This window comes from Brienomyrus brachyistius, chromosome 18 (genome assembly GCF_023856365.1).
Source record: "Brienomyrus brachyistius isolate T26 chromosome 18, BBRACH_0.4, whole genome shotgun sequence".
NCBI classification, from domain to species: Eukaryota; Metazoa; Chordata; class Actinopteri; order Osteoglossiformes; family Mormyridae; genus Brienomyrus; species Brienomyrus brachyistius.
The window spans coordinates 706,768-719,634 of record NC_064550.1 but is presented as its reverse complement, the minus strand read 5'-3'; the positions used below and the strand labels follow the sequence as shown (position 1 = coordinate 719,634).

Here is a 12,867-nt window from a genome sequence, read left to right as displayed (position 1 = left end):
TGACAGACTCCGGTCCCCCCAGTGACAGTGCCAGGTTGCGGTCCACACTGTGACAATGACGGGCTTCAGTCCCCGAGGCAGAAGGGGGGGGGAGACTTTCCTTGCCATTTCATTAGTATTTATAAATCACAGGCCCACATTATACAGCCCCTCATGAATCTGATAAAGGCTAAATCCCATAAGCAAATGTGGGGTTACCTCAGAGCGTGCGAGATGCCAGCGGGATGTCGCTATGCAAATCCCATCCCAGGGTGATCTCAAGGCGGCCGCGTCACAAACAGCTCCTATCATTCATATAACAGGGAGCGATTTCATTCACAAATCACTCAATGGGATGAGTATGGGCATCGTGCTGGGGGACATGGGGGGGCAGAGCGGATGCCTCAGGATGAGAAACGCTGACTCTGTGTCTCCCATCATATGGGTCAGGCCATGGGGGCAGGGGTTTGTGGCTGGGGGGGGGGCGGAGGCAGGAACGGGGGGGGGTCGATTTGGGCGGGAGTCATTAGAGTAATGAGAAACGCCCCTGGCACAGACAGTCACACACAGCGTATTTGCTCAGGTAAATAGGGCCTCCTTATAAGTAGGGGAGTGTGTGGGATAGGCATTCCTTCAGTGCACGGCACACACACGCACACACAGGCGTGCGCAGACACACCCTCCGCACCCGGGGACTCGTCGATAAGCCGAGAATGACAGGTGCCTCACGCCCCCCACAGCCTCGGGAGCCAGGCACGTCGCTGAACCTCCACAGGCGGTGTATTCCAGGGAGTCAGCCTGCGCACCGGGTCCTCACGTGGTCACGACCGCACGGCCTGGAAGCCAGCCTGCACACCGGGGACACGACTCCACACCCACAGACGGGCCGCCAATACACTCCAGCAGCAGCTACCATCGGATACAAGTCAAACTGCTAAGGTAGGAATGCGCTCTGGCACTGCCGCTATGATTCGTTACATCCCGGCAGGAATGTGGACTGGCCAGGTGGGATCAGACTCCACCAAACGCAGGGGGGGCATCTGTAGGATTGTATTTTTATTTTATTTTATGTGGCATGTCAGCTGCCCCCGTACAGCATATTGGCTAAATAGGTGATAAAATGCGGCATGACTGCCCAGGAGGTCAGATCTGACAGTAATATGACAGTAAGAGGGATGCTCAGTGGGTTATTATGCTGTGTCTGTGATCAGAAGGTTGTTGGTTCAAATCCCAGGGTCGGCAGAGTGGTTTCCCTTTCAGCATGCAAGTCAATAGCTTTATGACTGATTAACAGACTCAGGGGGAAAATGACAGCTGATATTACAGGCTGTGACTCCAGCCACCCAGCCCACCAGGCAGTGTACGGACTTGTTTGGGAGGCACGCAATGCAGTAGTGTCTGCGGTGCTGAGAACCCCAGAAATCCATGGCTTGATGCTATTAAGTTGACTAGGCTAGTGAAGTCCACAAACTGCATGACTGAAGGGGTTCCACTGTCCATCATGACCATGAATGGTCCGGCAGGGTTTCAGATTCAGCTTCAAGGTGGCCAGAGAGGACCCACCAGAACATGCTGCCTGTAACCATCACAGACCACACAGGCCTGCTAGGGGCGGCCCTCTGTGCTGGAGAGCGATGCTGAACGCGGGTGTTAGATCGCCCCATGGGAGTCACCATGATGGTGCTTATAGCAGAGGCTGAAATAATCGGAGCGCCCCAGCGCAACTTGGCGAACAGGTTGGGTGTGTGTGTTGGGGGGGGGGGGGATCGGCATGTGCCAGTGATCCCCATGGTTATGCTCCGAAAAGCCCCCCCCATTCAGAGCATTACAAATACAGGCATCAATCACACCATTAGCTTGTCAGCAGAAGTCGATTTCTATGACTGTCCAACTGCAAAAAAAATCACCAAACTGTCACCAGAGGTGGAGAGGCTGCATGGAAGATGCTTGATGAGATTTAACGGGGAGGGGGGGTCACATTCCTGGCCAGGGTGTGTGTGGGGAGGAGGAGGGTGTTTTGCATATTATTTGAATTTGCTGGATTTAGCCCCCCCATTGAGGCTTCTGGCTAAAACAGCCACGACAAGTATTCTCAGGAAAGGGGAAAACTGTCACTGGAGAGTCTGACGTGGGGTACTTTCCAGGTTCTCCGTGTCGTTCTCAAACCCCAGAACTAGGGGGGAGTTACGGTCACCAGCTTGTAACGGCTCCCGGTAAACACAAATTAAACACAAATACAAATGAAGGCACTGAAAACAGAAGTACAATTATACCATAAATCAGGAGGGTGATACATACAAGCATAATTGTGACGATAAAAATGTAAAAACAGTGCAATGTAAACAAAATGCAAATATAATGAGTTTTGCAAAGGATCGTATGAGCAGCTTCACTGTGAATGGGGGAGGGGGGAGGGGGGGGGAGAGGACCAAATGTGGGTGCAACGCACCTGGGCTTTCCCCAGAAAGTGAGTCACATGGGACACCTGTGCATTCCTGCCTTTGCAGAGTCACAGGTGCATCACACTGCTTTGCCTAAGTCCGATTTAATCAGGGAGCATAAGGACCCATCAGCTTATCAAATGAGGACACTTAGGGACACTTAAGGACAAGATCAGACAAAGAGATTGAAGACAGTAGCGTAAGACCCCTGCCAACAAGCAGGTGTGTGCAGCATCATTTACATAACATACATTTTGTCCAAAGCGACACATTTCTGAGAAAGCAGGGTCAGACAGTGGACAAAAACCAGGGAATAAGGGCCTTGTTCAGGGGCCCAATGGAGACATCACTCTGCTGATGCCGGGTTTTGAACCAACAACCTTCCAAGCACAAAGCACTAAACCCCAGAGCCACACAGTCTCTATTTCGGCCGCTGCTCTCAAACCAGCGCTTTACTTCTGAGATGCGGAGGAAGTGAGATCTTCGGTTTGGGGGAACACCAGTCGGCAAGAAGATTCTGAAAAGATTATGCTGTGACTTTTGCCGCCTCTCACACAGCAGTGGGACACCCCCAACCCCTGGCCTGCTCCCTTTATCGATGCAGCACCTTCTCCCAGGGTCCCTGGCTGCTCCACCAGGGTTTACCAGCACTTCCCTGTAAACGCTTACTCATTATGACGCCGTAAGCCCACCCCGGGCACTCGGCAAGAGGCCGAGCCAGTGGGGTGGAAGGCTGTCCCAGGGAAGGAGGAGGAAGTTTGGCCACTGTTATTTCGTGTCAGCTAACAGCAGGAGGTAGGTGTGTGTGGGAGGTAACAATTTAAAGTCTCAGGTCCACCTTAGTCGGTTAGCCATTAGTAACAAAACACGCAGCAGGACAAAACCCACTGCAGCTGACTCACAGTGTACCCCCCCATGCACACACAGGCTCCCTCCTGTTCTGGTCTCACTCAGGAACGTGAGCCAGCCACCCCTTAGAAAAACATGCTGGAAATGACCCAGGAGAAAGCCAGGAGCAGCCAGTGTACCGCAACATGCGTTGTCACTTCCTGGTGGCAGGTGTGGGGGATCGGTGCTCAAGGGGCAGTCTCTGTGGTTTCAGCTTCCCTGGAACTGATAACCACCACAGCCCAGAAGCGAAACCAGAAGATCAGCTGGTGGCAGACAGCAAACAGCCACACGGCCTGCTCTGCACGTGTGCTGAGCACCCAATTCTGAGAAGCTAGCAGCAGGCTGGGACTCTATATCCGTGATCAGAAGATCGCAGGTTTCAATCCCAGTCTCAGCAGGGTGATGTCACAGTTGGGACCCTGAGCAAAGCCCTTAACCCCCCAGTTGCTCCAGGGACTGTCTGATCCTGGTTACTCAAAAAAGTATGTTAATTTACACAAAAGAGTCAGCTTGGTAAATGTAATGAGTCTTTAAAAAAGGTTACAGGAATTAAATGAGCATTTAGGCTGTGAATGGTGGCAGGAGGCAACAGCAGGACTGGGGGGGCACCTATGAAATTAACCCCAGTCTCATGCTATGCCCCCCACCCCTCCCACTTACTGGAGGCAGGCTGCAGAGGAAGTGGGGGGTAGCCCCTAATTCCCTTAAAATGAATATCAGAGGCTTAAGCAAACTCATTTAGAGATCAGTGGAGGCTTTAATCCTCCCTGAAGAGGCTGTTTGCATCTCAGTCCACCAGTCTGCTCCCCCCCCCCCCCAAAAAAAAAAAAAAATGGCCGCATCTGCCGGAGTAATGGGCTTTAGTGCAAGCTGTCGCAGGACAGAGTGCTTACTGCCCCCTTAATCTCATTCTGGATAAACCAACGAGGACAACAATGGGCCGGGCCTTATTTGGGGGGTGGGGGGTGGAGGGGGGATGAAAGAGGGATGAGACTGTGGGCGTCTCAGTTTGTTTGGGGAGGGCGGCAGCTTCATTTCCTGGGGGAGCCTTCAAAGAGCTCGGCTCAGACACGGGGTTTCCCACAGCATGTGTCAGGGTCGGCTGCATTTCATACAGGCATTCCCTCCGCCTGCATTACTCGCCCTGAATGGACATTCCGCTTTAGATAATTTCTTGGTAAGCAGGAGCTCCTCTCCACTGTAAAGCACCCGCTCCCTGATCAGACCTGCCAGCCGGAGAATGAAATGAAACTTTGTTCACCACTTATACAAGTACAGGTAAATAGGAATGTGTTTGTTTCCGCATATCCCATCATGCTTTGCTTTTGTTAGCCACACACACACACATATAAAGGTAGAAGTGAAATTTGCCACCTGAGTTAGCCATACATCCAGCACCACAGCGGCTTACCTTAAGGGCCTTGCTCAAGGGTCCAGCAGAAATGCAGGTGTTTTGCCAAGCATGGGACTCAAACCCACAACCTGCCGCTCATAAACAAAGAGGCTTAACCCACTGAGCGACATGCCAACAGGCAGCTGGCTGCGTCCTTAAAGCCCCTGCCTGGCAGAACAGAAACAAGGGGGCGGGGCTACGCAGCATCTGTGGGCCAGCTTGTCCATCTGCCGTGTGACTGCGGTCACCTTCTCCTTATCAAGCTTCTCCGGAAACCTGCTGCCGTTTTAAAGCTGCCCATATGACATATGTCTACCAGGGCACGGAGATACACGCCAGGCAAATAACCAGCCTAAAGCTTTACGGGCTGACGTCCTCAGCCAGACGGTCAGTGTCCTGGCTCAGATTCCATATAGCTTCCTTTAGGAGTGTCATTAATGCTAATGCTTTACCGTCATCCTGTATAAACAGGTTACTGATTAGTAAATGCTGCATAAAGCATGGGGTTCAGAAATCCATGCAGAAAATGGAAGTTCATAGTTAATCAATTGTGAAAATTTTTTATTTAACTTTAAAATACCTGGTTTTCGAAAAAACAAAAAATGAGGATCTAACCATACATTAGATACGTAACCAATGCACTCAGATAGTCTGGAGAAGTTAAGGCGACCTGAGTGGCCTGTAATCCAGCAAGCCTGTCTCTGAGCCTCATTCCTGTCTCTGAGCCTCATTCCTGTCTCTGAGCCACATTCCTGTCTCTGAGCCTCATTCCTGTCTCTGAGCCTCATTCCTGTCTCTGAGCCTCATTCCTGTTTCTGAGCCTCATTCCTGTCCCTGAGCCTCACGTCTGTCCCGGAGTCTCACATCTCTCCCTGACTCTCATGCATGTCCCAGAGCCTCACGTGTGTCCCTGAGCCCCAAGCTTGTCCCATTGTCCTCTCTGTGTTTTGTTTGATTAAAAATCCATGAGTCAAGGTGACTGAAGAACCAGGAGAGTAGTGGTGTGGGACAGAGCAAAGGAACCATGCAGCACATATCAGCCAGGCCTGAATCGGCAGTGACCACGCTGCCCTGGCCACTATTAGCAGCTACTGACCCACAAGTAAGAGACTCAGTGAAATCCAGTTAGTGACGCCCGTCCCAAATGGCTCACTGACCCCCTGCCCCTAACCTCCAAGCGCTAAATCCAAGCCCACTTTCCCATATCTCCTTGGAGCCTTTGATAAAGGCTTGACTTGAGTCCATAAAAACTTGGCCTGCTTGGCAAAAAACACATCCTAGAGTCCATTTCGCAAGCTGAGCTCCTCAGCACAACAACTGGGGAACAGCTGGGCCAGCAGTCAGCGCTGAGAGACCTCTTCGCTGCCCGCAGAGGCAGCTAGCAGACCGCTGCAGGCCCGTGAGAGCTGCTCTCCGCGAGGTACTGTATCTTTTACCAGGATTCAAACTTTATGAACTATCTGCTCGCGCGGTCTACCCCTGGTTAGCGTCTCCCGCTGCATTTTTGCATATTTTCCTTCTGACGTTCTGACAGGTGAATATGACGGACTGTGCTCAGTGGGACAGGGTATGCATCAGTGTTACTGCCGTCTGAGTGGTTAGGCAAGGTTTGCTACCGTCTAGTGAAGGCTATCGGGAGAGTTCAAGAAGCGAATGAGTCTATTCGCGGTGATACTGATCTTAGAAATCAGCCAAGGAGGTTGTGGAGGACGCCCAGCCAGCCCCCATGAGTCCGGCGTTCATTCGTGAACAGGTCATTTATTTATTTGTTAATGATTATTCAAGTAGCTGTAGGTCGTGCTGGGCTGATCACCATCAGCATGCCCTCCCTCTCTCCTCACCCCCCTTCCCGATTTCTCCACCTGACTAATCAAAGTGTCCACCCCCCCACACACACAGGGCAGCCGTGGCCATGGGGAGCCGTGATGGGGGCCCGGGGGTCAGCTCCTTGCACTCGGGCCGCCCGAGTCTGGCTGAGGGGTCTCTGGCCATCCTGGAGCGGGACAGTGAGCCGCCGCAGGCCTGGGATCCGGATGATGCCAAGCGGGCCCGCGGGCTGCTCCCCGGTGCCGAACGCCTGCCGGGACTCTACCTGCCGTGCTTCGACATGCTCCTGACGGAGGACGCGGCCTGGCTGATGAAGACGGAGCCGCGGAAGGAGCCGGAGCAGTGCCCTGTCATCGACAGCCAAGGCCTGGGACTGCCGCCCGCCCTGGACACGCAGGTGGAGGAGCGCTCACTGGAGCAGGTGCAGAGCATGGTGGTGGGCGAGGTGCTGAAGGACATCGAGACGGCCTGCAAGCTGCTCAACATCAACCCTGGTATGTGCGGCCGCCTTACGCACGGGCCACACCGCGGGGGGGGGTGGGGGGCGAAGAGGAGCAGGGCGGAATACATCTCGCTGTGGTCACTGTGAGAAGGCTGTGTGATGGAGGTATGCTGGACAGCACATCTGTCCACTGGAGGGGCCTCATTGACAAGCTGGTTCTCTGGCTAATGGTTTAGAATAACAGCATAATTGTGTGTGAGGGAATCCCAGTCAAACATGTGGAAACTCTACAGATAAAGTGCTGGGCTACGTGAGTCACGGCGCCACACGCTGGCAGGAGGACAGCACAGCATGCTGAGCTGCCGGCTTACACAGCGGCACAGAAAGAAAGAGAGGAGCGGCAGGCTAAGGGACAGTCCTCCTTCGCCTGGCGGCATAAGCTGCGATGGCAGGGTCACCCTCCCCGCTGACGGCAAACTCCCCTAGACAGACCGGGCCCTGCAGCCATCTTGGGGGCCGTTCCTGTTTGAACTCTCAGTTTTTTATTTTATGACTTTCTGCTAAAGCCTTGGGAGAGGCAGGGGGGCCCCAGAGGGCATCCCGGAGCGGAGCAGGAGCGGCGCCGCCCTCTGCAAACGCCTTTGTTGACATTCTCGCTGTTCACACGTTCACTTTCAGTTGACACTCGCAAGCCTCATAATGAAATGCAGGAGGGAAACTGGCACTTCTGCGAAAAAGCACCGCCCACCCCCCCCCCCCCCCCCCCGCACTGCATAAGACACCTGATACAGTCAAACAAGAGAGTTTATCATTTTAAAACAATAACATTCTCACATCCCTGTTTGTCTAACCTCAGCTGTGATGGGAACTGCGATGTGAGCACTGCCTCATGCGCTTTTCCACCAAACCAGGTACCGTAATTTTGGTCATTTCCCTTATCCATTGACTTCCAGTTGAGTACCAGTATCAAACGGTCCAGAAGTTAGAAAACTATGATTAAAAAAAAAGTAATAATGTATTTGTGGACAAATGAAGAGACCCAACCTTTAACTGCGATCTGGTTGGAACGAGATCAGGTTGAAATAATTTTCAAATATCACAAGGTGATTTTGCTGTAATAAATATTGGAATATTTATAAAGCAAAGATGGAGTTTAAAATAAATTTCTCACAGATCTGTTTAGGAGTGATTTAAACAGCAAGGGTAAAAATTATTATGATTGTCTTGAAGAACGCATGCAGTGCTCATGCAGAAGCAGCGGAGGTAAACGTTAAACTGATTTTTAAACATATACTAGATAATCTTGAAAAGGAATAAGCATCAAAATCGCAAAGCTTCCTAAGTTTTGTTTCCTGTGACAGAGTGAAAATGTTTTTCTGAAACTTAAACTCATCGAACTATAATGTTGGTACAGGCCGAAGGTATGAAAAAGCCTGATCTCAACCAAGCCGACTATCGCAGTACTTGTGATGTGAGAATTACGCGCGACAATCCCTACCGCCATTTTTCATATTCAGTACAAAATACCTCGCCTCTTGTTTCTCATGTGATGTCATTCAGCGCCGGTACCCATTTTTATAACAGTGGAAAATCAACACAACAAAGAAGTATTTTGAAGTACCAAAAGTACGGTGCCTGGTGCAGTGGAAAACCTCTAAGGGGACTCTTGGCTAACATGGGTAGGGGGCCACAAGGGGGCCTATTTCTAGAGTCAAAATAGAAATGAGAGGTAATAAAAACGATGGAACATGAATAATAAGCTAAACAAAGTGCAGGTGCCAGAGGTAACACTTACCAGGTAGGCGGGCAGCGAGAGTGCTTCCGGTAAAATCTGTTATGGGGTTGGAGTATAATGCCAGTGGATCAATCAGCCAAATATAAGAGGATTATGTCTTCCCATCATTTGCTGTGACCCTAGACTGTAGCCAAGGATAGTCTATACTTCCCTCCGCCCCTGAGGCTAAGGTTAGTTTTGAACTCTTTTCACAGCTTCCCTAACACTGTAGTGGGATATTATTACAAAGACATGGGAGATGTAATGTTAGTCTTATATCTTTGCACCATTGTCTTCTTCTGTCAGGCTACTTTGTGCCGTTCACTTGACAGTGGAACAACTGAAAGCAGGAATAGTCCATCCCAGGCGGGGCTGGGGAGCAACTGAATGCAAATAACAGACATGTTGCTATAATGTAATTTATACTACGGGACCGTTGAATGCTTGAATCTGATTGGCTGACGAACGTTCTGAGGTGTGCAATTATTTTCAGATAACCGCACGGCGAACGTAGTTCCAGGCAGCTCTCTTGACCGCATTACAGTTCCATATCACTTCGCATAGTTAACTGTAATAACGGAAATTAGCACACAGTACCTATACAGCACACAGGACTAACAAAAACAACAACATGACAGACGATTTTCCGAAAGTAAATTTTTATATTTACGGTGAATATGAAACTTTCAACAACTGGGCTGCAGCAGTATTAGTTAGCCTAGTGTACCAACTTAAAGGCTACACATGACATTTCTCACTAGCGAGGTAATAACAGCGCTGCATCTTAAAGCAGACTTACAGTTTAGAGACGGTGCTTCAGAACACTGTTGAGGGACACACAGTGTAGCCTAATTCATACAAGCTCTCTCTCTCTCTCTCGCTCTCTTTCTAATAACTTCATTATTAACTGCATTAGTCTGCTATCAACGGCTCAAGCCTCCATTGCCAGCTTTAAAATGACGTTTTGGAACTAGCAAAAGAGTCGTTGGATGAGATGCGGAAGAAATAATCCTACTCACAATAGCGATTTAAGTAGAAAAACCGGACGAATCCCTTGAAATATATCATCTGATCGATGTCTTGCGGTGTGGCAACCGTAGTATAAGCGGAATAATTGACTCCGGACCGTTGAATTATTAGAAAATAATGCACACCCGAGGTGTAACGGCCACTCCGCTTCGCGTCGTGGCCGCATTACCACCTCGGGTGTGCATTATTTTCTAATAATTCAACGGCCCGTCGTCAATTATTCCTTACATAATTCGTGGGCCCTCTAGTTTTCGGGTGCCCCAGGCAGCTGCCTAACCTTGCCGTATGGTAAACCTGCCCCTGTTGGCAACACCATACTGAATCAAGCAAGGCTCATCTAACCCCCCCCCCCCCCCCCCCGCCTCCTCAGACCCCATGGAGTGGAACCCGGGAAACGTGCAGAAGTGGGTGCTGTGGACGGAGCACCTGTACAGGCTGCCCCAGGTGGGCAGAGCGTTCCAGGATCTATCCGGAAAGGACCTCTGCGCCATGAGTGAAGACGACTTCAGGCAGAGGTCCCTGCAGTGTGGCGATGTCCTCTACGCCCACCTGGACATCTGGAAGTCAGGTATGCCTGAGAAGAGCCTTCTGGGAGAGTATCTGGCACAGAGGATAGAGATTCAGTAATCTCAGTAAACCATCAGGGTTAATTCTGTCCTCTGTTTCCCTGTCCAGCTGCTTGGATGAAGGAGCGATGTTCTCCATCAGACAAGTTGAACGGTAAGGAGAGGATGCGATGTTTCCCCTCTATCGGGCTCAGTCTGGCTGCTAGCTAGTGTGAGTGACTTTGTGACTTGGCATCCCCAGGCCTGCCTGCCCACCGTGACCCCCTCTTGCTCACTCTGCCGCCCCCTGCAGGTACGGAGGACCTGTGGTCAGAGGCAGACTCCTCCTGTTCCGGACAGCCCATCCACCTGTGGCAGTTTCTGCGGGAGCTACTGCTCAAGCCCCACAGCTACGGCCGCTGTATCCGTTGGCTCAACAAGGAGAAGGGTGAGGGGCAGGGTGGAGGGGGGGTGAATGCCACAGACCAGGGAGAAGGAGGAAGGGCGGGGGGGGGGCGGTGAATGCTACAGACCAGAGAGAAGGGGGTGGGGGGGGGGGGGTTGAGTGCCACAGACCAGGGAGAAGGGGAGGGGGTGAGTGCCACATCTCACGACCAGCCATCTTCCTCCACAGGCATCTTCAAAATCGAAGACTCTGCCCACGTGGCGCGGCTGTGGGGGATCCGCAAGAACCGGCCGGCCATGAACTACGACAAGCTGAGCCGCTCCATCCGCCAGTACTACAAGAAGGGCATCATCCGCAAGCCTGACGTGTCCCAGAGACTGGTCTACCAGTTTGTGCATCCAGTATGAAGGGCAGTGAGGGGCCAGCGGGGAAAAGGGCATGTGCTTCGGGTTATGGATGTGCTACTGCTGGTCAGAGGCAGAGGGCGGTGGGCTCCGCCCTTTGGTTCGCTCAGACTTATTCCCAGGACGACACTGCACACATACACCCCAAAGATCCGCATTCAGCAGAGCCTGGGACGCACGCCCCGACCACTCACCTGCTGCCGCATGCGAAAGGTCAAAGCGCGATTCTGGAGAAGCAGAGACGCCAGGAAAAGTGACGACCACAGACTGCCTTTACCGTATATTCGCATTATCTGCCTGTAATAGTTCCTTATGTTTACAATTTCCCCCGTTTTCAGTAATTAGGTGCACAGTGTATAGGGATTCTGTCTATCTATTTCAGCGACTTTTAAAACCGCTCTTTTTATTTCTGAAAATGCCATTTATTAGTGTTGCTCCAACTATTTAATTGAATTGCATGGCGATTCTCTGGTCATGCACCTTGTAGCGCTCCTCGCTAAAAAATTGCCGTTGGACAAGCAGCGTGAAAATGCACACCTTAAATATGATCATGTTTGAATATGTCATTGAATAATTAGTATATCATTTTTGACACCAAAAATGTAAAATGTTACATACTACAGCCGTAGATATTTTTAGACAACAACCTAAAAACAGTTCTAATTTATTTATACGAATCAACCACTTGTCGTCCCGTTTGTTGTTTAAATGCGTCAGTTATCTGTATAGCACGGTAAATTGCGAGCACTGCGGGTATACAGTAATCTGCGATGCGTATCGGTACAGTAAATAAGGTAACCCCTTATTGTAATGCGGGGATTAATCCGGCTTTCGGCCAGAGGCTCAAACAGGCGTTTCCTCCGAGGTCTTCATCCATCATCGCCACCATACTTATGTCAACATTATCCCACTTCACTTTATCTACCCCTGGCTATGGGCCGCTAGGGGTCGTGGTTTTTAGGCGCCTCACTTTTTATATGTATAGCATATAAAAAATACTGAAAATTAAATAAGGATTAACAGCACTTTATCGGACCTTTCGTTAGATCCAGCGGGTCAGAAAGAATCTGAAAATCGGGTCGGTGTTTTAAAAAAAGTTAAACCCTTCATATAATCACGTTAATGTCAGACCAAAGTGCCAATTAAATCCGTGCAATAAATGAATTGATGAAGCCGATTAAACATGCACACACTGATGGTTTGTTTGTGACGGTTTCATCACGAATGAACAAAACTCCCGTTTTTCTAAATGCAAATCTTTAAGTCACACTCTCATTTAGAACTCTTTAGTACTTTCTTAATATGTCACCCAACTTTTCCATAACTTCATTTGCATACTTGTTTTACCTGATAAACTGCCTTTAAGGTGTGAAATATTTTTCAGTTATAATCTTTATTACCGCTGTTCTTTTCGCCTTGTAACTATATAGTGAATAAAACGATTTTGTAGAAATATTACTTGTTAAATTTAATATATTTATATTGTATGCATGAATGTTGCATGCCGTTGCTGCAGTGCATTTCTTCCGTGTCCTGGGTGCATTTCTGTGGGAGTATTTGCCTGCCCGTGCGCGTGAATATCCGTTGGATAAATTATTATGGAAGATGACTGAATGTATGGCGGTGGAAACTATTTAGGAATCGGCGGCCAAGGATGAAAATCTGGAAATAAGAGTATCGCATTAGGAGTTCGGGAAACTTTAACTCAAGGTTTTATATGTTTGGCTGTCCACACG

At 50.1% G+C, this 12,867-nt stretch overlaps 1 protein-coding gene across 1 annotated transcript; it reads left to right on the top strand.

Moving 5' to 3' along the window:
* The first annotated feature begins 620 nt into the window (after positions 1-620).
* LOC125713023 (SAM pointed domain-containing Ets transcription factor-like) lies at positions 621-12,557 on the top strand. Its single transcript, XM_048983795.1, has 6 exons — positions 621-918; positions 6,604-7,025; positions 10,147-10,344; positions 10,452-10,496; positions 10,635-10,769; positions 10,956-12,557. Exons 2-6 carry the CDS (start codon positions 6,617-6,619, stop codon positions 11,132-11,134), a joined length of 966 nt encoding a protein of 321 aa, XP_048839752.1. The 5' UTR covers positions 621-918; positions 6,604-6,616; the 3' UTR covers positions 11,135-12,557.
* The last annotated feature ends 310 nt before the right edge of the window (positions 12,558-12,867 follow it).

Excerpts from the sequence above, each read along its gene's own strand:
- LOC125713023 (XM_048983795.1), top strand. The coding sequence starts at position 6,617 with ATGGGGAGCCGTGATGGGGGCCCGGGGGTCAGCTCCTTGCACTCGGGC. Across the intron at positions 10,345-10,451 it reads CCTGGACATCTGGAAGTCAG|CTGCTTGGATGAAGGAGCGA; the intron begins GTATGCCTGAGA and ends TTCCCTGTCCAG. Across the intron at positions 10,497-10,634 it reads TCCATCAGACAAGTTGAACG|GTACGGAGGACCTGTGGTCA; the intron begins GTAAGGAGAGGA and ends CGCCCCCTGCAG.